Source organism: Lucilia sericata, unplaced genomic scaffold (assembly GCF_015586225.1).
Source record: "Lucilia sericata isolate MDLA Ls3-8-SP2 unplaced genomic scaffold, ASM1558622v1 Contig001596F_arrow, whole genome shotgun sequence".
Lineage (NCBI taxonomy): Eukaryota > Metazoa > Arthropoda > Insecta > Diptera > Calliphoridae > Lucilia > Lucilia sericata.
In genome coordinates, this window is record NW_023995513.1 from 17,730 (window position 1) to 45,009 (window position 27,280).

General features: G+C 33.5%; 1 protein-coding gene and 5 long non-coding RNA genes across 6 annotated transcripts; 4 read left to right on the forward strand and 2 right to left on the reverse strand.

The window, feature by feature from the left end:
• Nucleotides 1-222: 222 nt before the first annotated feature.
• Nucleotides 223-6,945, forward strand: LOC119612065 (probable serine/threonine-protein kinase yakA). The gene is made up of 3 exons (XM_037967786.1): nt 223-1,493; nt 4,495-4,738; nt 5,630-6,945. Exons 1-3 carry the CDS (start codon nt 541-543, stop codon nt 6,011-6,013), a joined length of 1,581 nt encoding a protein of 526 aa, XP_037823714.1. The 5' UTR covers nt 223-540; the 3' UTR covers nt 6,014-6,945.
• Nucleotides 6,946-9,608: 2,663 nt separating this feature from the next.
• Nucleotides 9,609-9,954, reverse strand: LOC119612063. Its single transcript, XR_005232105.1, has 2 exons — nt 9,838-9,954; nt 9,609-9,774 (listed from the first exon to the last, which is right to left on the reverse strand). It is a non-coding gene; the product is annotated as an uncharacterized LOC119612063 (long non-coding RNA).
• A 7,420-nt stretch (nt 9,955-17,374) lies between these two features.
• LOC119612064 lies at nt 17,375-17,853 on the forward strand. Its single transcript, XR_005232106.1, has 2 exons — nt 17,375-17,533; nt 17,602-17,853. It is a non-coding gene; the product is annotated as an uncharacterized LOC119612064 (long non-coding RNA).
• A 2,712-nt stretch (nt 17,854-20,565) lies between these two features.
• LOC119612068 lies at nt 20,566-20,832 on the reverse strand. The gene is made up of 2 exons (XR_005232109.1): nt 20,737-20,832; nt 20,566-20,679 (listed from the first exon to the last, which is right to left on the reverse strand). It is a non-coding gene; the product is annotated as an uncharacterized LOC119612068 (long non-coding RNA).
• A 1,678-nt stretch (nt 20,833-22,510) lies between these two features.
• LOC119612070 lies at nt 22,511-22,698 on the forward strand. The gene is made up of 2 exons (XR_005232111.1): nt 22,511-22,602; nt 22,667-22,698. It is a non-coding gene; the product is annotated as an uncharacterized LOC119612070 (long non-coding RNA).
• Nucleotides 22,699-25,883: 3,185 nt separating this feature from the next.
• Nucleotides 25,884-26,300, forward strand: LOC119612066. The gene is made up of 2 exons (XR_005232107.1): nt 25,884-25,977; nt 26,035-26,300. It is a non-coding gene; the product is annotated as an uncharacterized LOC119612066 (long non-coding RNA).
• The last annotated feature ends 980 nt before the right edge of the window (nt 26,301-27,280 follow it).

Consider the following 27,280-nt stretch of genomic DNA (forward strand, 5'->3'; position numbering starts at 1 on the left):
ATTTCTGTGTGAATTTAGAGAGTAAGAGAGTGTTAAAACAATAATCAGGTTTAACAAGGGAAAAAGTGGTGGTGGTGGTGATGGTTGATGAGGAGATTTCATGAAGACGAGCAATTTGTAAAGGTGGTTGAGGAAGCGACCGTTTGTTTGATAAGTGCGAACGATATGAAAGTGTTTGGACGAGGTATATGATTGAGAACGTTTGATTATTTTATCACAGTCGTTGAAACGCGTTAGCACCGTAACAACGTACGCGGGTTTCGTTAAAACTATAAAACTTCAATTGATAATAAAAAATAATTGAATGAAAAAGTTAAACAAAAATACAATTACACTGAGAGAAAACTTAACGGTTAAATAGCTAAATAGAAAAGTGTTTGAAACAAAGAAGAAAAAAAAACAACTTAACATTATTAAAAGCAATTAAATTATTAAAACAAACTAAAAGATAAAGTTTAAAAAAAAAGAAATCAAATAATTTATAACTAAACCTAAGTGAAAGTGTTTAAAAGAAATTAAAAAAGTGTTTAACTAAACAATATGTCTAGTGCACAAGTATCACAGCCGCCTACCTTGCAACAATTGCAACAGCATCAACAACAACAGCAGCAGCAACAACAGCAACATCTGTCACAGTTTCTCAATCATATAGCAGCCGCTCAACAGCATCATCAACACCAACAACAACAGCAACAACACCAACAACAGCATCAAAATCTCTCTCCCCATCATAGTGATTATCAACAAGATTCCAATACCCGCTCTACCATCTCACCACGATCACCACAATCTCAATTAAGTCCTACACGTTCCACAGGATCACCACATTCTAACAGCAATTCACCTAAACCTTTACAAAACTCTAATACAACTAGTGAAGAATCTAATATCGCTCACAACAGCAGTTCCACTACTTCATCTTTAACACCCACAACTTCTTCCATACCTCTGCTAGTGCAGCCAGTTCCATTGGCCTCGAATATGCATAATATGACACAATTACCACCAGCCGTCGCTGCTGCTGCCAGTCTTAGAGATCAACGCATTTTCAATTCTCCCTTAGTAGCTCAACAAAGACTCTATGACTCTTTGCCACCACCTCCTGTGGGTCCGCATGGTGTCTATGCTATGCCTCGTTTACCTCTCATGTTGCCCTCTCAAAATCCCTCCAATCCTCTAACACAATTACCCCAACCTCCAGTACCACCCACATCAACATCACCGTCGGCTTCACGATCACCTCCCATACTACAGCAGAGTCAACCTAAGAAATCATTTTGTATAGATGCTTTATTGGCGAAAAATCAAAATGGTTCGGAGTCTCAGTCGCCTGAAGTGATAAGTGTTAAAGCTCCTCCTATGGATGATCGTTTGGCTTTGGGTTTACAGTATGCTCGTGATATGTCCGCCATGGGTATGTCCGAACAGGAGGCTTTACAGCGGCTGCATGAATCACGTGAATATGATTCACCCAGTCCCGACGGCATGTCAAGGTGAGATTTTTGAACAAAAAAAATATATATTTTCGTTTGATTAAAGTCAATTAGTTAAAAATTCATTCATATAAAATAGAGAAGGGAATCGGTTTTAAATGTATTTAATATTTAGATTGTATATATAGGAATATATAACTAAAATTGTAAATTCTATTCAAAAGTCACAAACGTTTATCTCAATTAAATATTAAGTAATCTCAAAAAATAAGACCTACAACTATGTATGTAGTTGTGTTTCAGTTCCCCTCAGACAAAATTAATATATTGTCCGTATTAAACTAAAAATCACTTGCTATTCAGGTTATTGGTCACGACAACTAACGAAACTTTATTACTTATAGATGTTAATCTGAGGTTCATCAGGTTGATTTTCGAAGAGGCCATTTATGCAGAGAGACTTGGTTCAATTGTGGATCCAAAATGAAATTTAAAAGACTCATTAATTTCTAATAAGAAATCGTTAAAGATGATCTCTTAATAACATGATTTTTAAACAATTAATAGACAACAAAGTGATTTTCTATTAGAGGGTTTGTAGCGGAGGTAGGTACCGATGGACCGATTCTTATGATATTTGTTAAAACTATTTTGATTCATAAAAAGTACCTTTATATAAGGTCATGATAGGATGAAATAATGAATACATTTTCTTTAGCCAACAAACCGCTCCAATAGAGAAAATTTTGGAAAATTTTAGAACTCTAGCATATGGACTTAGGGCCTATAAAATTTTCAACAGATTTAAAAACAGACGAGCATATATGCTAGATCGCCTTAGAATCTTATAATGTGGGGTTACAATTAATATAGCAATGTGTTTCAAACGGAATGACAAAATCAAAATACAGAGAAGTTGTATTATCAACTTCCAGTTCCATTATTTCAATTGGCTTCCAAATAAACATCTCTTGGGAATAACACTTTTGCCTGTAAAGTGGATTTCAATAAAATCCATTTTCAGAAGATTCGAGATTTAAAATTTATCTTTAAATAGAATATTTAGAGAAATCTTGCCACAAAAATTTTGGTGCTACACCTTAAGGTATACCGATCGACTCTGAATGACTTTCTGACTCGACTAAGACATGTCCGTCAGTCTGTCCAGCTGGCTGGCCGCAATTTTCAATATATTTTGATGGAGTCTGGACCATACATGTGTTATTTGGGTCAAGAACGAAGTCTATTGAAAATGGTTAAAATCGGTTCATAATTACACCTGGACCTTATACAACCGGACCTTCCGATTTGGGCTATTTAACTCATTACTATGTCGGTTATACTTGGATATCTTAAAAATTCGTCACAACTAAGTTTTATATAATAGAACATATCATAATCTGGCATAGAAATTTATCTTCATAGCAGACCTATGGCCTCCGTCATTCGAAAAGGATCATCGCTTATGTATTCTCTTCATAATAGCCTGGATCCCCGCTCCATAAAAAACTCAACTCCTTACAAAAACTCAATTATTCGACAACTTTTAAATAAAAAAATCACTGTGTTTTAGAATCGTAAAGCTATGCCCAAATTTTTTATAGAAATTTTGTTTTATAAGATTGTAATATATCAAGACATTTATAATGAATAGCTGGGTTAGATTATATCTTTCTGGAAATGGATTATGTATTCTAAATCTTCAACAAATATATCATTATTCGAAAGTTTCAAACTTTTATTAAAATTTTCATTAAATATTTGTATTAATTTTGTTATAAGATTTCCAGAAGTCCCCCGTCAGACTTTCAGTAAGCGAATGGCTAAGCGCTATGCTTAGTTTCAGCAATTACACTCTCCCTTGCTCTACTATATCTTTAAAGCGCTATTTCCGAACTACTGAAATATATGATTAAGGTGGTTCGGAATATGCACTTGATATTTATTAGAATTCCATGCAGCTGACATTGGAAATATAGATTTTGGTATTACCGGCGGCATATTTATTTCCAACAAATTAGTTTTTAATTTTTCTCTACACTCTCTACACTGAAAATAAACGAGTCTTAACTTTACGATAAAACTACTTTTTTCGTAATAATTACGAAAATTTCATTCATAATACGAAATATTATATAATTTTCTTCTAAATATCTTTCTTCGTATTAAACATAATGACATTAATTTTTATGTTTATAAAATTTAAGAAAAAGTATAATATTTCATACAATTTCGTATTTATTACGACACAATTTCGTATAATGTACAACATTTTTCGTACATATTAGGCATTGATTATCTACAGTGTATGATTTCAGAGGCGCAAATAAAATTCACTTTAAAAATCGATGTCAATCGAAACTTTTTCCCACAAATATATAGATTTTTTTAAAACCTTTTTTAATACTTTACTTTTTCCGTCTTCATTATAAATTGGCAAATGAGGTTAATACCCAGGGACAAACAAATTAACAAACGAAATTTTTTATAATTATAAAATGCTTAAATAAATATCAACAAATGATTTCATTATTTAATAAATAAATTTTGTGAAAATAATACAGCAATTGAAAAAAGCTTTAACATCACTTAAAAAACGAATTTAAAAAAATATTTGGTGACATTACATTATTCAAACGTTTATTACTTAATCAAAGAAAAATAATGAAAGAAACGTATGTATATATAAGTACCGGAGGTATTGGGAAAAACAAAAATTTCTTTAACGATAATTTTAAAGTGTCATTAAAAAAATAATAAACAAACAAATACTAATTCGCATTTAAGTGTCAACAATGAAAACGAAGAAGAAAAGTTTTGAACAATTAATAGCTTTTAAATGATAACTGCATAATTTTTTAGGTGTAGTTTCAGTTATATGACACATTTGTCAGAAGTACGAGGGTCAGTTTTAGAAATTCAGGGAAAATAGCTTGTGATTAAAACGGAATCTTAACTTTAACTTTTTGTAGTTCCAAAATTATGATTATGTTTAACCATCAGACTTATATCTATATTCTTTAATTTATTTTGATTTTTTTTTACCTTACTTTACTTTTAGATCGGAATCTCCTACATCCTCTCATCGTTCTAGTCCTCCCATTAGTCCCGGCTGTGAAGATCAACAACATCTTGGCATGCATGGCATGGATTTGGGTGATGAATTCAAAAAACCAGTACCTCCCCATAGTCCTATACGTCCACAAGATTTTCCTCTATATGCCGGCGGTCATCCTTATCAGCTTTTAGCTCCAGGCGGTTCAGCTTTTCATCGCCCTCTGGATCCATCTGGAAAACCCATAGCGGTAAGTTGAAATTAAAAAACTAAGTAATTCGGGTTTTGTAATCAAAACATAGAGCTCAGTTAAGTAATACATAATGGGAAGATTTTTAAATTTTGAACCTATGTTTTGAATCGGTTTTAGTATAATTTACTCTACTAATATCTTGGCCCTATAAAAAGTTAGACGCATTCAAAGTTGCAATATTTTTAGGTTTTTTTCCAAAAATGTCCCTTTATACTTTCTTTCATAGAAAAAATTGTCTTAGGGACTATATACAAATTTTATATGATCCGGAAAGATAACTTTCCGAATAAGCATGTTATATGAAATTGGCTTATGTAAACGGGCAATGCCCCCACCAGCCCCTTCCACCAGGTCAATTTTGAAGAAAAAAATTTGATTTGAGTACAATATTCTAAAAACGCAAATACACCGATTCTCATAATAGCTCTATATTGATATAAACCTTAATGGTCCCTAAATATATCCGAAGTTTTTTTTACTATCCCACAGTAAATAACATCACAGTGGGCACTTTTATTAAGAAACTAATTTTTTGGAACACATTTTTATTTTTTAAGAAATTTCGGTATTTGTATATAGAAAATGTGAAAATTGGTAACGTTATTATTTTCAAAAGATCTAGTTCTACATATGTCCAAAATTTTGTTCCGCTATCCTTATCAGTTCAAATTTTACAATAATTCTAATTTTGTAGTTGTGATTCTTTAAAATAACTTGAACTTTCATCACCGAACCATCTCTATTGCACCTTTCGTTACTGTTTCAGATACATATATAAAATATAAGAACCCATTCCTAAACTAGAGCAGTAATCTTAAGAAATACCCTATCTTGCTTACCAAATCCATTAAACTAATCAAAAATTTCTTTCCTTCTCTAACTCTTCAGATTCCCATGGGTCAACACTTTATGCCTTCACATCTACAATTCGAATTTCTCGCTCGTGCCGGTATGTTACATCATCGTATACCCGAACTTGCGGCCTATCCTCACCACGCCATCTTGGGTAAAACTCGACGTCCTCGTACTGCCTTCACCTCACAGCAGCTGCTAGAATTGGAAAAACAATTTAAACAAAATAAATATCTATCCCGCCCTAAACGTTTCGAAGTGGCCAGTGGACTAATGCTGTCGGAGACACAAGTCAAAATATGGTTTCAAAATCGTCGCATGAAATGGAAGCGTTCTAAGAAGGCTCAACAAGAGGCTAAAGAGAGAATCAAACAACAGCAACAGTCACAACAGAATTCTGCACCATCGACCGTCAGTTAGTTTTTGGCCAAGGAAAGTAGGGGGTTTTATTAGTAGCACACCCTTTAAAAAGCAATGTTATAACAACTAAAAGAACAATAGCAACAACAACAACAAGCAATACCACTAAAGAAACTTGCAACTACAAGTGGAGTTTAAAAGGGAAAAATGTGAGGGAGTAATGAGGAACTACTACTCCAAGCATTTACCACATACACACACACAGTATTAACAAAACAAACTGATGCAGTATTGTTGATGACATTGATGATGATGATAATGATGACAATGAGGCTGTTAATTAAGAATGCTAGTCAGTTGGCTAATCAAACTGTTAGTTTGGTCAACATCAAGAGGCAAAAAATGCTTGCATATGTTTAGTGTAATGGTGCTAAGTTGCACTAACAGCAGACAATATGCAGCATACTAAAACAATTGTATCCGTCCGGTTGCAAAGAATGAATGAATGAATTTTAAAACACAGAGTCTATTGCTACAAAATTGTATTTATTTATTTTAATTTTGTGTTTGTTTATATTGTTTATCCTAAACACATCCTGTTTTGTTTGGAAACAACCACAACAGCTCCTGCAACAAATCAGTATTTTTTTTTAATTTTTGAAAAATTTTTTTAACAAAAAAATATTGTTCATTTTGTAATTAGCTCAATTAAATCATAATAAACAGGCTGCTGTTTTCTGATGAAAGTTTTCGTCTATATAATTAAATCGCTTTATGTGATAACAAAAAAATTACTGTTTTACAAAAAAATTTAAATCTTAAAAATTCTTTGAAATAATGTTTGTAAATGTATTTATTGTAAATATTCTATGTAAAAAAAATATTTTTAAGTAATAATTCTTGTATTATATATGACCATAAGTATAGGTACAATTTAATGAATTTTGAATAGAAAAAAATATGAATAAAATAATTTTATTAAAAAAATTTAATCTTGATTTTCTTTATTGTATATTAGCCAGTTTGTGCTTATAGATCTCTTGTCGAACTTAACACTAATCATTAACAGAAACACTATGCATAGGAAATGGAAAATTTATGAAATTTCTTTTAGAATCGTAATTATGAGTCCTTTTCTATCGGTTTCCGGAATGTACTTGGTTTGGGATTGATTTCTTTCTTCTCAGTAATAACTCACGTTCATCTCCATCGGCCGGATGTTTTTGCCTTATTCGAAATACAGATCTCTTATAATACAGATCTAACTGCTAACTGCACTTTGGATTTCCCTATAGAATGTTCACAATGCTTACAACTCCTCTTGGCGTCGCCATTTAAGGCTGGTTAGTTGGTTGAGGTTCCTTCGGGATCCAAGTAGTGGCTGTGGTTTAAACCCAAATTCGCGGGGAGAGTAAGTGGCGGTTAAAGGACAGATGTACGGTACAGTCAATATATCGGCATAAGTTCGGTGCTGGTGCCGAAGAAAACAGATACCCCATAGAGAAATGACTGTGGGACTAAGCCTTGGAAATGAGTTGATGTTAATTGTATACGGTACGGGATGAATATAGGGGTATGCGGGCCCGCCCTCCCGTATACCTAAAATAAGTGTGTCGTATATATTTCTCTTATGAGTGTGTTGGATGAATGAGAAGTGTGCAGGGTTGAATAATGATGGATGAAAGGTATCATATATAAATGATACCATTGAATTTTCCTTCCTTGTCCAGGTATGTTCAGATTAAACTCTGTTCATACCAGAATTACCACAGTGTGTCACTGTGAGTAAGAACAAAGTCTCGGCTTATTTGACAGATTCGTACTTCGGTCTACCGGTTACGTCTCTAGGTGATGTTGTCGACTCAACAGAGACATTCCAACTCCGTGGTTGTAAACGGAAGTGATGTTTTACATCTCGGAAGTTAAGCAACGGGGCGGCAATGGTCAGAGATTAGATAGCTCAAGTAGTTGAGCAAAGTGCGCGTTTATTGGACCGAAATATCTATATACGTAAATTGCCGCCTGCGTGTAACGCAATGGGGCGGTGGTGAGTCGTCACAAAGCTCACCCAGACCACCGTGAAAAAGACCACCATGAGATAGGCCAACATGGTAGGTTTTCACGTAAAGCACTTCGACATTCGAGACCCGGTTGATAAAGCTACCCTTTTAGCTGCGATACTCACATGTTATTCTTGCTGGAAAACAATGAAATTCTGCCCGAGATCGAACGATATAAGCAACTACGCAAAATATATTATTTCAAACGCGAGCCGTTAAAAGAGCTTTAACGGATCTTAACAAAAATAAGACCTGGACTAGATGTAATATCGGCAAATTCCGGCATGTTGGAAAATTGATAACGTAATGCCAAATTATCTCCTATGAGTTCTGTATGTTCCAAAGCACTAGCAGCATGACTTTTGTTTAGGTAACTCTACTGGAGACTTACTAGCCTTCCATTCGGAGAAATGGTAACATTATATTCACCATTTTTGCCTCCCTTCGACTCCACATTCAGAGTTGATAACCATCTCTGAATGTGGAGTCGATATTGATGGTCTGGGAATGATATTATGCCACTTACCATGAAAAAAGACTTAAATCAAATATCTACAAATACTACTCCCTCTATTCTCCCTTTTACAACTAATTGTCTTAGTTCCAACAGAATACCTCGCAGATCTTGCTAATACAGCATTTAGGAACTCAACACCCCAGGCCACTCTGTTGGCATGGCTGCCTTTAACACATACATTACAGGGCCTTCCGAATCGAAATACGAACAGAGCAGAATGAGTTGAACACACAATCCTTTACGCCAACCTAGCGGTTGAAAAATTGTTAGGGCTACTGAATGGAAAATTCCGACGTACCGTTTTCTGGGATGAAATGTTAGTCTTCTTGAGAATAATCAAAGATCTCCAAACATTAACCATTAATATCTTCGTGGACAGTATTGCATCTATCAAGCCTCTCTAACGTAATAAGGAAGATTTTTTACATTTCACAATCTGCCCGAACTCAGAAAACAGGGCGATGGATTGCCATTGAACTAAACAGTTTCCATTAGCCGCATACAGGAATATTATCACCTTATGGGCGACAGAAGCAACTGAACTTATCTGGTCCACTGTCACCACTTGAATAATATATAATATGTTCTGATCATAACATTCATTAAAAATAACCTTCACATTCTTTGCTCTTGATGAGAATTCTCTAATTGGTTCTAAAACTTAAGTATTGATGTTCAGATAGATTGATCTGGCTTAATCGTTTGGACAACTCAACGTCTGACGAACTAGAATTTGGTGGAGAAAATTCCCAGTTACTGGGTGGAACCTTTTTACAGAGTTGTCATTTGAGTAAAATTCCAGAAACTGTTGAGACTTTTTAAAGTAGTTATTTAATACTAACGGGATTTTCAAGATATCCGCTTAACATTTTAAGATCAACGAATGTACAGCATTCAGTTTGCAGTGCTTCTTAATCTAATCATGATTGAATCATGAAACCGACATTGCATTTGATGGTAGCACTAAATCAATGTTATGATTCTGGACTGGGGTATCAAATGAAACTATTTTTTACAATAGTCGTTATTATGATATATGGGAAAACCAATTAGAAATCTTAAGTTAAAATAATAACCATTTTGTGCTATTGCTACAACTTTATTTTAACATTTTTTGGTTTTTTTTAGTCAATATTCCGATTCCGATTCTCTCCAATTATCACATCAATTTAACCGTACAAACTGGCACTAGCATCAACGTTATTCTGTTTATTATTTTTATTATTATGTCCTTTAATAACATTCTGTGAAATAACAAATTATTCAAATTATGCAAATCTTTATTAAATAGTTATTGAGAAACTTACATTTCCAGGTGATGCTATGGCAAAGGCAATAATGCAAGAAATTGCAAAAATTATTTGAAATACTTTCATGTTAAAATGTGAGATACTTTGACTATAGACTTCTCTGTTAATATGTTTTAAATTATAAATTTATTACTAATATTTATACTAAAGATATCTAACAAACTTAATGTGTTTGCGGTTAGGCATGAAATAAGTATGTACATATATGGGATTTTTATATATTTTTAAACTTTGCAATAAATCACAATAACGCACAGTGGGAACAAAATATGAAATATAGGCTCATCTGAAAAACAACGTTTGTTAATATTTAGACAACGGATGTGTATAAAAATTTAGATTTTGACAACGAATTGTTGTAATGTTGTCAACATTACATAGTGTTGTCGTACGTATGTATATATTTTGACAACGGATGGTATTGAAAAATTATAAACAGTTTGGTATCAATTTGGTACCAGGCGTGTATATTTCTTTTTCCGTCTGTGTATGAGGAGAGCGACTTATTCTGTATTTTATTCATTTCTACCTTTATTTATTCTCACAGTTACTCCTCTATGGGGCATCTTTTGTCTTTTTCGGCAAAAACATCGAATATCACCGCATATCAGTCATTTAATCAATATTCTCTTTCCGCGAGTTTCGGTTTAAACCTTTACAAGACAAAGTCCGAAACTCTGCCCTGTGAGTGAGCGATTCACTTAGTACCAGATTATATAGGTTTCTCTTTAGGTCAAGTCATTCCAAAGAAAGGCCGAGAATACATTTTACACCATCAATTTAGAGTCCCAGCAAACTAAAGGTACTGGTAGCACCTCTTTTCCCCCGGAATGCAATCACACCATGATGGAGAATGTTCATTAAGGAATGATAGGAATGACCTGTGCTGGGATCTTATTCCACATTCAGACAGTACAACTGAAGAACGGGTTTTTCATGCAACTTTTTGTAATCCACTGCAGGCATCGGGAGCAAAAGGAACACATTACATTATAGTATCGATAAAACTAAATCCCAAATTATACTTTTCTAAAGCCGAATCCGAAACTGGCCTCAGAATTTCTCCATCACATTTGGGATTCGTGATAAGACGTCCTGAAATTTGAAGCGTATGCCAATATGATATCTGAAAGTGTATTCTTATTTCTTCTTAGATATACATATCTTCATCAATCGTTTAAAAAAGTTACTTTAGTCTCTGGGTTATAAATTTGTCGGTCTGTATCAATATAATTTGTATATTGTGGTCCAATAGATATAAAAAATTTCTGATGGAATATTAGAGTAAAGAGTATGAAGGTCATATGAAGTGATGTACATATTTCCTAAAAAATTTCAACATTAGTTCAGCGGACATCGCATTGCTTTATCTTGTCCAGAGCATCAGGAACTCTGATTCCCTAATGTTTTGCGCCATCCATAAAAATTAGTGCATCAACATGATCTGATGTGCGTGTGTGTGTTAAAACTCAACATTGAATATTATGGGTGTTGAGGTCTACTCTAGTCGCACGTCCACATTCCGAAATTGCTGGAATCTCTAAAATGCTTGACCTATTATTTAATGAATAAGAATAGAAAATGTCACTGACATCGACTAAAGATTAGATAGGCTTTGAAGTCTGACATATAGGAATAGAATAGAAGAAAGAACGGCTCTGTTCAAAATTTATTATCGATCGAAATTTCAAATTGCTTGGCAGCAATTTATATTAATTGTAAAGGAATTTTGGCAGCTTTTCCCTTATTTTCTCTTATTATTTAGACCATATAATACCATCCTTTTTAAAATGTCTAAACAAATTAACCAGATGTATTTCAAAAATAACGATTTTCCCTTTTATTAATTAAGAATTTAATTCACACACAATTGCACAAAATTAAATTTAAAGAAGCAACCAGTTGTGTTAGCAAAAAGCACTTGAAATCATAATTTTAAATACATTTCATGCAACAATTGAGGCACTTATTCCTCAATTCTTTTGTTATTGCTACAAAAATACAAAAACAATTCCTAACAATAGTGACAAAATGTTTGCGAATAAATATTTTCATATGACATTCGCACTCGTCAAAATAATAGAAATTTGGATTTGGTGATGATGATGATTTTTATTAGCCTTTAATTTTCTAAAAATAACAACAATAAAGGGATCATAAGGGCATTAGATGCTTTATAGGAATACATCACAATACAAAGACAATTTATCATTCGTTAATAAAGCTGCAGAAAATTGTTGGATTTTAAAAAAGGGTGTTCCAAAATTAAGTGTCATGGTGTCAAAGGGAAAATCTCAAGTTATTATCGTTCAACACCAGACAAACTATTTACAGGACGCAGTCGACTTAGACATCACCAGCACATTTTAAATAATGCTTTGCCGATTCTGTGAATTGCAGGATGAGCATATACTTACTTTGTGACTGTCAACCATTGGGGGCTCTTTGCTCCAAAAATATATTAAACTTAAACTTCAATGGTGAACAAAATGGATGCACAAAAGATCCCAATTTATTAGTAATGGAATAATTTCAGCTGACTTTTGTTTTGAAAATAATAGAAATGTCTTCTTACCTTCAATCTTTTAACCTTTAAACACCAAGACAGATTCCTTTGAAACTCAAAACATTTATTGAGGAGTTAGGCTTTTAGAATATGGTTTTTAAGTATAAAGTTTCTGATCAATTGGCACATCGGATCTAGGTTAGATTGATGAGGCAGTCGGCCAGTGACCGACTCACTTGCGTCCACATTATGGTACTATTGTGATACTCTGTAACGGATTCTACCCCGACTCACCTACGTGTTCAACATGGATTCTAACCAACCAGAGGCAGTTATAAACAGTATCGAACTACCCACAAGCTCAGTCCTAATGTTCTCAAAGCAGGAAGAGATAAAAAAAGTGTTCAACAGTCTCATCATCTTGTTGTGTTCGTGTTCAACATGTGTTTAATTTATAAACAGTATCGGACTGCCCACAAACTCAGTCATAATGTTCGTCAAAGCAGGGAAGAGATAAAAAAGTTTTCATCAGTCTCCTCTCCTCGTTGTGTTCGTGTTCAACATGGATTCGAACTAACCAGAGGCAAGAATAAACGTGTTTAAGTTATAAACAGTATCGGACTGCTCACAAACTCGGTCATAATGTTCTCAAAGCAGGGAAGAGATAAATAAAGTGTTCAACAGTCTACTCTACTCGTTGTGACAGCTCCTGCAGTAATCATTATATGGAAGATTTAGTCTTCTAGCATGCTCACCTATAATGCAGTACCCTGTCCAAATGGCCACCACTATATGTACGTAGTCTGATCCTGGAAATCTCCACTTAACCTATAGACTTTTGTTCATCATAAAGAGGCCAGATCATTCTTGATGTCGAGCAAGAGGTCTGGTTTGATCAGATCTGGAAAGTTCATGCTGGATTAAAAATTTGCTGCACGAATATGGGGTGCCAATTAGAGAGTTAATATATGTGAAGGTGGGAATCAGTTAATTGGCAGTTCATCCGCTTTAATATTCACAGGTACATTAGAGTGACTTGGTACAGAGTGGAGTTCCAAGCATATATGGTTCATCAACTCAAGAGACTCCCGACATTCGCGAACTAGTCTGTAAGTCGTGTAGGCACCAGATAAAGATTGTATAGCAGGTTTACTGCCTGTACAAATTTGGAATACTGATCCAATTTATAGCCGATATTTCAACCTTTGAGTTGCTGCGATGACTTTGTAGCTTGAAATATACCGCTTTATTAAAACGTGAATAAAGAAGTCGCCACCAACGCCCATTGAATATTTGGACCCATAAGCATAGACTTCGAGTGTTTTACCGTCTGATAAGAATGATTCACTCGATATCCTAAATGTAAATCTTTTGTCAGGAAGGAGCTTCAAATAAATTTCTATAAATAGATTTTTTAATAAGTGCTTAAATAAGTCATTACAAATAGGGAGTTAAAAAATTGTTTTGTTTTACGCATTCCTACTGTCATACAACACTACTTACCTATATGATTATATGTAAGTCATTATTACAGTTTTTAAAAGTAATGCAGACGGTATGTAGTAGTCATTAAAAACTAAGTTCTTGTGTAAGTAAAAGTCATTACCAAGTTGTTACTGGGAAGTAACACCTTTTATAAAACTACCCTTTTCCCTCTAAGAATTTCCTAATATCCGCAGTTGTTTTTTGTCAGTCCAATTGTCTGACGACCTCAGTAAGAAATGGGTCCTTATTTTGATTATTAATGTGCGTACGTATGTATGTCTAAAGTACTTCTATTGTTGTCATACACGTTTTACCACTTTTGACACTTCCTCATCACCACTTTATCTCATCATTTAGAATCTAACAAAACATCAGTTAAATAATAATGACACTTGAAATTTGTTGCATTTAGTTACATTCATATCATTCTTTCAATCCTTCATTGATTCAAACATACATACGTCTCTATTTATTCTATAATTCGGTTCTATTATTCATTCATCCACATTACGTGTTTAAGTGGTTTTTTATCGGGGAATGAGTGAGAGAGTGAACGAATGTTTTTGTTGTAGTTTAGTGTGAACAACGTTCTTATGTTTCTTTAATTGTTATTATTGTTATTGGTGTTTTTGTTATTATTACAGTTGTTGTTGCTGCCGCTGTTGGTGTTATTGTTGATTTTATTTCAACCAAATGATCCATCCATTTAAACACTCATTTAAGTTCCATAAATAGTTCTATTTTTCTTATTATTGTTTTATCACCAACGATATTTATTCATGATTATTTTGTTGTACGTAGTAGTTGTTGTCATTATTATTGTTGTTATAATTATAATTATTATTAATAATACTAATATTGTTGTTGTTGTTTGCAAGTGTGAAGGTTCATTTGGTATTATTAGTTCATTTATTTTTCTTTTTCATCACTTTGATTATAATTCAATTTTCGATAAAAACAGAATGATGCCACTTGATTACATCTGCTACCAAATTGTGGAATATTTAATTAGCTAATGATTTAATGAAAAGGGTTTAAGAATAGATCGTATGTTTATATGTATGTAAAATTTTCTAAGGGAATGTTAGTCTGTCTCTCAAACGTTCTCCCAATCATTTTCCCCTTATTAGGAATGATAGTTGGATTTGCTGGTCCGCGCTTAAATATGTATATCCATCCGAATTCAGCAAATTCTTAAATGTTAATGTTTCCTTCTGAATAATTAAGTTCAGTGATGGAATCCTTCTGTCCTGAGAATGTAACTTTGAGTTCCAAACAAGTCAAACTTCATATAACAACATATATACTACAATGAGTTTTCCAAAGGCAAAAGTTTTAGTGAACTTTTTTATCTCCAACTAAATTGGATTTGGTAAACGGCAAACGGTTTTTGGAGGTCTTCAGGAAAATTCAGCAAGATTTTTATACTCAAAGGGTTAAACAAATTATATCATTTGATTAGATCAAATATCGTTGGGTTAACTGTGTGTAGTTGGGGACGGTATCAAAGATCATGTCTGTTAATAAGATGTCTTATATACCGAAATCAATTGCCAAAAACCGATTAGAATGATTTAGGATTGTTTCCCACGTCTTTGTCAATGTCAAGTTATACAATCCGTAGAAAGAACATTGAAGTCGTCAACTTCTAATGGTTGTCTGGTTTTATCTGATATCACGAGAACTGCTAGTCCACAGGGCTGAGTTATGGACTTGGTATTGTCCCGGTTATCGGAGAGGTCTCTTCGGGGTTCATGTGGTTTAAAACGAAATTCACGGGAAGAAGGTCTTCATTCAGATCGTTTCCCTAGTCTATGTCAATGTCAAGCCATACAATTGGAAGAAAACACATTGAAGTCGTCAATCTTAACGACTTCCTCTTTTCCTGGTGGACTTCCTTTTTTTAAAGAATATTCTGCCCGGCGCATGTTACCTTGATGATATACCCTCATCTTGCTGTTATTGCAAAGAACTGGTGCAATCAATTGTATCCTCGGCCTTTCCTTGAAATGATATGATCAGGGGTCGAACTAGGGAGTCTTATTACCTGGTATCACGGGAACCGCTAGTCCACAAGGCAGAGTTTTGGACTTTGCACTGTTCCGGTTATTGGAGAGGTCTCTTCGGGGTGCATGTGGTTTAAAACCAAATTCGCGGGAAGATAATGTTGCTTAAAAGACTGATACACGGTAAATTCTATAATTCTGGATAAGCTCGGTGCTGTTACCGATACCCCAAACAGGAGTGATTGTAGGACTTATCAATAGAAATAAGTTGGCGGCAAGTGATTATGGTAAGGAATGGATTTAGGGTGCTGGGTTGAATGGTGATGCATGTAAGATACTTTATACAAGTGATACCATGTCAAGCCATACAATCGGAAGGAAGCACATTGAATTCGTCAACCCTAATGACAATTAGATGGTGGACTTCCCCTTTGTAAAGAATATTCCGCCCGGCGCATGTTACCTTGATGATCTACCCACATCTTGTTGTTATTGCAAAAAACTGGTGGAGTCAGATGTATCGTCGGCCTTTTCTTGGAATGATGTGACCAGGGGTCGAACCAGGTAGCCTTATTATCTGGTATCACGGGAACCGCTAGTCCACAGGGCAGAGTTTTGGACCTTGTACTGTCCATGTGGTTTAAAACCAAATTCGAGACTGATAGACGATAAATTCTATAATTCTGGAAAAGTTCGGTACTGTTGCCGATACTCTAAACAGGAGTGAGATGTGGGACTTAGCTATGGAAATAAGATGTTGGCAAGTGCATATTATAAGGGATGGATTTAGGGTGCTAGGTTGAATGGTGATGCATGTAAGATACCTTATACAAGGATACCATAGAAATTTTCTTCCTTGTGCTAGTATGTTCACAGTTTACTCTATTCATACCAGATTTAACACTGCGCTTTCCTCATCATATTTGATGGAGTCGTATTTCGATCTACCGATTACATCTCTTGCTCAACACAGGCCACCGGCGTGTTAGAAACACAAATAGGCGGTGGTGAGTCATCTAATAAGCTTACCCCGTGAATGAAGAAGATCACCGTGACAAAAGGCCATCAAGGCAGTTGTTCACGTAAAGCTCTACGACTTCTTCATGTACGGAATATTGAGATGTTTGTGGGATCAGATGAATGTGAACATCATTGATAAAGAGTTGGAGAATGCACTGCATTGCTCTTCCTAGTGACACCGAAAAGAGCTAATCATTATCCAAGGACCATAAACCAATCAAAATCGCGGACTACAACTGAAGGTCCAAAAGCTCTTCATCGCTAGAAAAGCAGTTAAAGATAGGTCCTGTAATCTGAAAAAATCTCAGTTCATATTAAAATTTTAAAGCATTTATAGATATATAGACCACAATGAGGTCTCTACACGATGATTAAATATATAAAATAGAAATATATTTGTCAAATTTACTTGTAACAAATAACTGTGTAACCACCAATAAAAATGATATATTAGTACTCAGCGGTTTTTATTGTTAATTTCTAAAACAACTCAAACACATAACTCCAATAATAAATTTACTCTGAAATCTAAACGTTTTAAATCTGCTATATAAGTCCGAACAGAAAGCCACTGAGATATCATTCAATCGTTTAAAGTTAAACAAACATGAAAGTATTTCAAGTAGCATTTATCGTGGCTTGCATTATTGCTGCCGTTTCCTGCAATCCTGGCCATGTAAGTTAACTAGAGTTTTTCTGAATTATTTTCATATAAATTAAATTATTTTATTTTCATAATTATAGAACACTATAAAGGGAAATAGCAATCAAGGAAATAAGCAGAGCAATTTTGACCTTAAAGGAAGTTTATTCTAATAAACGTTACATGATGCTGAGTAACATTTTATAAGATTTCCATTTACTTATTGTTCTATTCTGTTTTAATCTAGCAGAATTTTTTTTAGCAAAAATTTAACTAAATATTGAAAAATGGGTCTTATTTCTCTAACTGGATTGTTTTAAAAAATAATATGAAATAAAGTGCAAAAATATTCAGTTAACAAAGTTTATTTAAATCATAATATTACTAACACTACGGGACCACTACGAAACTTAGTATTGTCTCGTCGGCAATTTATTTTCACCAACTGTTTTGATGCCTTAGAATCCTATTTATTCTACAAGGTTTGGCTAAAGATGGATCAGAGAGTAAATGCAGTTGATAAGCCATTTTGACCTAATTAAGTTGAGAGTAGCAAGTCGGTCCACTTGAATAAAATTGGTTCATGGTTAATGTTTAAAATGAAATTCTCAGACTAAGGTTTAAACTTACGTCTGGAAATCTGTACAAGAGTATGGAGCACATAAAAGAGAATTCTCTAGTTTTGACCCATCAATTTGGGTGTTTACTAATACTTTCCCTTCATTTCCTGTTCAAATACATCAGCGTTTGTTACCAGCAAAAGTCATGCCAGTAGTACCCGGTCAGTAGACTTAAAATCTCCATGGACCTTACCACAGCAACACTGACAAAGAACTGTGGTAACTCAAATACTACTTGGACTATTAAAATGCGACCGAGTTTAAAAGAAACAAAATACCATTTGGGTTCCTAATACTATTTTTATCAGATCATGCTTCCTGTTTTGGTAATGTACCAAACTTATCAGGTCCAGTGGTTCGATCCCCCTGAAAATTTGTCATTCATTGCCAAACCACTCAGAATTGATGACTTGATACATGACGTTTCGTTCTCTCAGATATGAAGAAAAAGTAACCTAAAGCACCTCAACAAGCCATAGCAGAAAGCTAACATCCCGAAAATAGACAACATAAATCAGCACTGAAGTCTATGAAAATAAACTTCAATGATTTTCCCAATCTTCATTTGAGCAGTAACTTACAGTAATTTTATTTTACAATTCGTATCCTAGGGTTTTTAGGGTAAATAACTTTACTCAATGCAATGGTTCCAGGGTTACAAATATTTTATTATTGGCTTAGATGAACTATCGTTAAGGTCGAAGACTCTGGAGAATTCACCAAAGAGGATGATCATAGTGCTAAATATGTACTCACTGAGAACTATTAGAGAGACAATGGGGACAGTATCCTATACATTTTGTATGATCGTAATAGACCATATTAATAATAAAACCTTGTTTAAAGATTTCCGATCCAAATGTTTGACATACGTCCAAAAAGGTCCATTGTTTTATTCTTATAGAAATTGAATGATCAGGATTCGAGAATGATTTCTGAAATCTGATGGATTTCTGAAAATTTAATTCATATTCCTCCTCACTTAAAAAGGCTAATTCTCTGATAAAACCTAGTTGCACCCCGAAATAGCTGCCAGTTTGTTATGGAATATATTTCTCAGTCATTTGAGCCCGAGACCCTGTATTCTAGGACATTGCCAGTTAATGTGCTCAACTGTTTCCAGTTCTTCAGCATTCTTTCATATCCTGCAGAAGTTCCGAAAAAAGCCCTAATAGAACAATTCTACTTTAAAACCCTGTCAGAGTCTTTAAACTATTTAGTTCAATAAGTATTTTTGGTAGCTTTCACATTAAGTTTCGGTCATAAGGTCTTCGAAACTTCACAATCTATTCTACTATTCCAGGACTGATTAATAATGTATCGGAATCTTTCCGAAATCAAACTATAATAGTGACAAATAGGTGATTTGACTCACTGTGCCTTATTTGTCGCCAAAAAAATGATTTTCTGAAAGAGGGGTTATATGGAGGCATAGATAAATATGGTCCTATCCGTATAAATTTTGGTATAGCGATTTACAATGACATTAAACTTATTTATGCAGAATTTCAATGTGATATTAGAGTTAAAATTAGAATTTCCATCTTTAAGTCATTTTCCGTAGGGAACTTTGTATGGCCCGATTATTACGAAATTCGCCAGTATCATTTTCTTGGGTCAAAAGAAGAGTATGTGTCATCAAAATTGCGACCTGTAGCATGTGCACAAGGTTTACAAGGAGATACAGACGGGCATAGCTTAATCGACTCAGAAAGTGATTCTGAGCCGATTGGTATATTTTAATTATACCTGTGAACTTTATCAAATTACAACGGGAAACTAGCTGGACCTGTGGTGTTATTAACATATGAATTTAAAAAAAAATTGTTAACTGAATATATTTGCACTTTATTTTAAATTAATTTTGAATACAATTATAACAGTTAGAGGAATAAAACCCATTTTGTAATGTTTAGAAGTTCTACTGCATTTCATTTATGCCCCTATTATGGTTTACAACTCAACTCAGTTGAGTTGAAATTGAAACAACTCAACTTTAGAACAACTCAACTTATATTTGGTATTATGAATTACAACCAATTTCAGTTGTAATTGTGTTGATGTTGCCAACCTAAAAAGTGCTTTTTTGTCATAAAATTAAGTGAAAAGTTTATGAATTTCTGTATTTCGTAAATGACAAATGTATTGAACATCTTTTTATTGTAAATTCGCTTAAAATTAGTGATTAATGAAATTTAAGAAAATTTAAAAAAAAAACTTTACCTTGTTTTATTTTAAAAATTTATTCTAAACAATTGAGTTGTAATTTGTTACAACTGCTTTTGATAAGTTGTAATTTTTTTTTAAAAAAGTTGTAATAAATTTCAACTTTAAATTTTAAGTTGTTATCGATAATACCAAAGAGCAAAATTTCAACTAAAGAAGAGTTGAGTTGTAAACCATAATAGGGGCATTAGTTTAAAATATAAAAAAACATTCACAAAATTTAAGTCTTGTAAGACGGTCCTCAGAATCAGTTAACGTTTATTTGAATAAACTTCCTTTAATGTCAAAATTGCTCTGTTTATTACCGGAATTACCACCACCATGTATACCATTCTATAATTATAGATTTAATTTATTTTAAAATATTTATTAAATCTCCATCTAACTTACATTGCCGGGATTACAGGAGACGGCTGCAATAATGCAGGCCACAACAAATGCTATTTGAAATACTTTCATGTTTGCTTAACTGCAAAAGATTGACTGATATATCCGAGACTGTCAATCTGGATTTATATAACGGATTGTTAACGCTATTAGTTAAGAGGAAATTTATTATTGGACTTACTTATATTATTAATACATATTTTATATTCATTTTGGTTTAGTGGTTTAGGAATTATTTATAATAAGAAGAGTTCCTTTTAAATATATATTTAATTTTCTTGTACCAGTAATAAGTTTCTTCTTGATTTACTTTCTTTCCATTGAAAAAATATTATTTATAATGTTTATTTCTTTAAAATATTTTTATAAATTGTATTACATGGTTTCTAGAAAATACTTAATGTTTTTCTAGATATTTTGAGGAATATAAAGTATTATATATGAATTAAAACATGCAAATAATTGCCTAACATTTCTTGAAGTGGTTCCAAACTGACAAATCCGCCGAATTTAGTAATGGCTCCTAATATGAGCAACTGTTTACTATTTCAATGCCACCTCTAGTTTCAGTGTTCGACACCGTAAGTATCGGCCCCAAATTCGTCTTACTTCTATTCAACGTTCTTATATATAGTTAAAGCAATAAAGTCATTATATCGATGGTCAGATAAAAGACAGACTTTCAAATTTGTAATAAAACTGGTCTGCTTATTACTCCACAGCATTATTTTAAAAACCTCTATTTTATTGGAGGCAGACTCTCTCATTAAGTATGAAACTGAAAAGGTGTTAAGCTCTGGTGTTGACGTTACTAGCAGCATTAATGTGCGAGTTTGCTTTAAAAGAGCTTACCCTAGGGATTCCAGACAGTTACCATTTTACGTTATATAGATGTATACCACCATCATTGGGTTCCAGAGCGTTCATTACTCTTTCTTTATCGGTGTAATCCAATAAAACGATGATATGAAAAGTGCATATAATTCTTCTCATTTAGTCCGAAATTTCGATTCTGTATGTTCCCTGGACAACATAGAGAGGTCCCTCCACGTGACCTAGAGAAGAGCACTGTACTATCTTCAGAGTAAAAAAGATTAACTAAACTTCATTGATGATGTTGGAGGCTTCTCACCCGTCAACCGCGTCATCTTATGGATAAGTCATTTAATAAGCTTAACCTGTGTGACAAAAGGCCTTCAAGGAATGTGTACACGTAAAGCGGTACGACTCCCTCACGCACTGAATATTGAGACGGTAGACGGATCAGATGATTGCGAACATCAGCGGTGAAGGCTTGGAGAATGCACTGCATTACTCTTTCGAGTGACCCCGAAATTAGCTAATCATTATCCAAGGACCATAAACCAATCAGGATCGCGGACTACAACTCAAGGTCTCTAAGTTCTTCATGGCTAGAAAAACAGGTAGATGGCAAAAAATTAAAAAAAAAACGTGTCAAAATATTTTGAGGAAGTAATTTCTAGAAATAAGTATTTTTTCAATAAAAGGAAAAGAAGTCAAGAAAAAACACATCGTTGATACAAGTAAAATAATTGAATCATGATGATTAAATGTTTAAAAAAAGAAATATTTTTGTCAAATTAACGAATAACTGCTTAACCTCCAATAAAAATGAAATATTAGTACTCGGCGGTATTTAGTGTTAACTTCTTCATAAACTCAAACATATAATAACTCCAATAATAAATTTACTCTTAAATTTTAGCTTTTGAAATCCGCTATATAAGTCCAAACTGACAGCCACTGAGATATCATTCAATCGTTTACAGTTAAGCAAAGATGAAAGTATTTCAAGTAGTATTTATCGTGGCTTGCATTATTGCTGCCGTTTCCTCTAGCCCAGGCCATGTAAGTTAAGATTTACTAAATTATTTTTCTAAAAATTTAAATTAATTTATTTTCATAATTATAGAACGATATAAATGGAAATGGCAATCAGGGAAATAAGCAGAGCAATTTTGACCTTAAAGGAAGTTTATTCAAATAAACGTTAGATGATGCTAAGTAACATTTTATAAGATTTCTATTTTCTTAATGTTATAATCTGTTTTAATCTAGCAGTTTTTTTTTTCAAAAAAAAAATTAAGCAAATATTGGAAAAATAGGGTTTATTCCTCTAACTGGATTATACTCAAAAATAATATGAAATAAAGTGCAAAGATATTCAATTAACAAAGTTTTTTAATTCATAATATTACTAACACTACGGGACCACTACGAAACTTAGTATTGTCTCATCGGTAATTTATTTTCTCCAACTGTTTTGATGCCTTAGAATCATATTTACTCCACAAGGTTTGGCTAAAGATGGATCAGAGAGTAAATGCAGTTGATAAGCCATTTTGACCTAATTAAGTTGAGAGTCCCAAGTCTGTCCACTTGAATAAAATTGGTCGATGTTTAAAATAAAATTCTCAGACTATGGTTTAAACTTACGTCTGGAAATCTGTACAAGAGTATGGAGGCTAAGCACATAAAAGAGAATTCCCTAGTTTTTATCCGTCAATTTGAATGTTTACTACAACTTTCCCTTCATTTCCAGTTCAAATACATCAGCGTTTGTTACCAGCAAAAGTCATGGCAGTAGTATCCGGTCCGTGGACTTAAAATCTCCATGGACCTTACCACAACAATACTGACAAAGAACTGTGGTAACTCGAATACTACTTTTAAAAGAAACAAAATACCATTTGGGTTCCTAATACTATTTTTATCAGATCATGCTTCCTGTCTTGATAATGTACCAAACTAATCAGGTCCAGTGGTTCGATTCTCCTGAAAATTTATCATTAAATGCCAAATCAGTCAGAATTAATGACTTGATACAAGACGTTTCGATTAATGAAGGCTCTAGGTTCGAAAAAGAAACCAGAGCACCTCAAGAAGCCATAGCAGGAAGCTAACATCCCGAAAATAGACAACATAAATCAGCACTGAAGTCTATGAAAAGTTAATTCAATGATTTTCCCAATCTTCATTTGAGCAGTAACAGAAATTTTACTTCACTATTCACATCCCAGTCGAAATGGGATTTGGTGAAGCAAAGGGTTTTAAGGATTGTTCTGAAAAGTTCTTAAAAAATCCATTACTCAATGCAATGGTTCCAGGGTTACAAATATTTTATTATTTGCTTAGATGAACTAACGTTAAGGTCGAAGACTCTGGAGAATTCACCAAAGAGGACGATCGTAGTGCTAAATATGTACTCACTGAGAACTATTGGAGAGACAAAGTGGACAGTATCCTATCAATTTTGTATGATCGTTTCCGCATCTAGCAAAAAAAGACAATAGCCAATCATATAATCGGAAAGAAAGCATAAACGAAGTCGTCGATCCTAACGACAATAAGATGAGAGTAAGGTACGATGAAGCGGTTAACATCATCGATGTCGCAGGATCAACGACATCGTTTATGTTCATGCTTTCTTTCCGATTGGCTATTGTCTTTTTTTTTGCTAGATGCTGAAACGATCATACAAAATTGATAGGAGACTGTACCCTTTGACTCTCTAATAGTTCTCAGTGAGTACATATTCAACACTACGATCATTCTCTATGGTGGATTATCTACAGTCTTCGACCTTAACGATAGTTCATCTAAGCAAATAATAAAATAGAGCCTTCATAAATCTGAGAGAACGAAACTTATTGCATCAGGTCATCAATTCTAACTGGTTTGGCATTGAATGATAAATTTTCAGGAGGATCGAACCACTGGACCTGATTAGTTTGGTACATTATCAAGACAGGAAACGGTTTTTTTTGACATGTACCAGCTATTCTAGCGATAAAGAGCTTCTAGACCTTCAGTTCAGATCGCGGACTATATCCTGATTGGTTTATGATCCTTGGATAATGATTAGCTCCTTTCGGGGTCACTCGAAAGAGTAATGCAGTGCATTCTTCAACTCTTCATCGATGATGTTCACAATCATCTGATCCGTCTATCGTCTCAATATTCAGAGCATGAAGAAGTCGTACGTGAACACCTTTCTTAAAGGCCTTTTGTGATGGTGGTCTTTTTCATCCACAGGGTAAGCTTATTATATTAGATTACCACAGCCCATAAGATGACGCGATTGACGGATCAGAAGCCTCCAACATCATCGATGAAGTTTAGTTAATCTTCTTTACTCTGAAGTACAGTGCTCCTCTCTAGGTCACATGGAGGGACCGCTCTATGTTGTCCAGGGAACATACATACATCCATCAGGATCGAAATTTCGGATTAAATAAGAAGAATTATATGCACTTTTCATATAATCGTTTTATTGGATTACACCGATGAAGATAGAGTAATGAACGCTATGGAACCCAATGATGGTGGTATACATCTATATAACGTAAAATGGTAACTGTCTGGAATACCTAGGGTAATCTCTTTTGAGGCAAACTCGCACATTAATGCTGCTGGTAATGTCAACACCAGAGCTTAACATCTTTTCAGTTTCATACTTAGGGGGAGTCTGCTTCCAATAGAATAAAGGTTTTTGAAATAATGCTGTGGAGTACTAAGCAGACCAGTTTTATTACAAATTTGAAAGTCTGTCCTTTATCTAACCATCGATATAATGACTTTATTGTTGGAACTATATATGAGAATGTTGAATAGAAGGAAGACGAATTTGGGGCAGATACTAACGGTGTCGAACACTGAAAGTAGAGGTGGCATTGAAATAGTAAACAGTTGGTCATATTAGGAGCCATTACTAAATTTAGTTAATTATTTGTCAGTTTGGAACCACTTCAACAAATGTTAGGCAATTATTTGCATGTTTTAATTCATATATAAAACTTTATATTCCTCAGAATATCTAGAAAAACATTAAATATTTTCTAGAAACCATGTAATACAATTTGTAAAATATTTTGAAGAAATAAACATTACAAATAATATTTTTTCAATGGAAAGAAAGTAAATCAAGAAGAACCTTATTACTGGTACAAGAAAATTAAATATATTTTTCAAAGGAACTCTTCTTATTATAAATAATTCCTAAACCACTAAACCAAAATGAAAATAAAATACTAATAATAATATATGTAAATCCAATAATAAATTTCCTCTTAACTAATAGCGTTAACAATCCGCTATATAAATCCAGATTGACAGCCTCGGACATATCAGTCAATATTTTACAGTTAAGCAAACATGAAAGTATTTCAAATAGCATTTGTTGTGGCCTGCATTATTGCTGCCGTCTCCTGTAATCCCGGCAATGTAAGTTAGATGGAGATTTAATAAATATTTTAAAATAAATTAAATCTATAATTATAGAATGGTATACATGGTGGTGGTAATTCCGGTAATAAACAGAGCAATTTTGACATTAAAGGAAGTTTATTCAAATAAACGTTAACTGATTCTGAGGACCGTCTTACAAGACTTAAATTTTGTTAATGTGTTTTCTTATATTTTAAACTAAATGAAATGCCAGTAGAGCTTCATTATAACGAAACATTACAAAATTGGGTCTTATTCCTCCAACTGTAATAATTGTATTCAAAATTAATATGAAATAAAGTGCAAATATATTCAGTTAACAACGTTTTTTTAATTCAGATATTAATAACACCACAGGTCCAGCTAGTTTTCCGTTGTAATTTGATAAAGTTCACAGATATAATTAAAGTATACCAATCGGCTCAGAATCACTTTCTGAGTCGATTAAGCTATGCCCGTCTGTATCTTCTTGTATACCTTGTGCACATGCTACAGGTCGCAATTTTGACAATTTTGACACATACTCTTCTTTTGATACAAGAACGAAGTCTATTAAAATGGTTCGAATCGGTCCTAGCCCCCATACAACCGTACCGTCCGAATAGGGCTTTTGAGCTTATAATTATATTAAATGTTGTAGAATCTCTATCAAAATCAGCAGATCTTTGTTTCATAATTTAAATGATACTGGCGATTTTCGTAATAATCGGGCCATACAAAGTCCCCTACAGAAAATGACTTGAAGATGGAAATTCTTGTTTCAACTTTAATATCACATTGAAATTCTGCATAAATAAGTTTAATGTCATCGTAAATCGCTATACCAAAATTTATACGGATATTTACATATGTCCGGATATTTACCTGTCTCCTGCATATTTACCTATGCCCCCATATAACCCCTCTTTCAGTAAATCATTTTTTTTTTTTTTGGCGACAAATTGTAAAAATATTTTGCAATAAAGGAAAAATGTTTTATTATTAGAAAGATAATCCAAACTTTTAACATATTAACTAACATATTCACATATTCACATTCTTACTTATTTTTTCTTTTTACCAATATGATAGTAACAAGAGATATATGCATATATAAGGCACAGTAAGTCAAATCACCTATTTGTCACTATTATAGTTTGATTTCGGAAATATTCCGATACATTATTAATCAGTCCTGGAATAGTAGAATAGACTGTAAAGTTTCGATAGTAACAAGAGATATATGCATATATAAGGCACAGTAAGTCAAATCACCTATTTGTCACTATTATAGTTTGATTTCGGAAAGATGCCGATACAT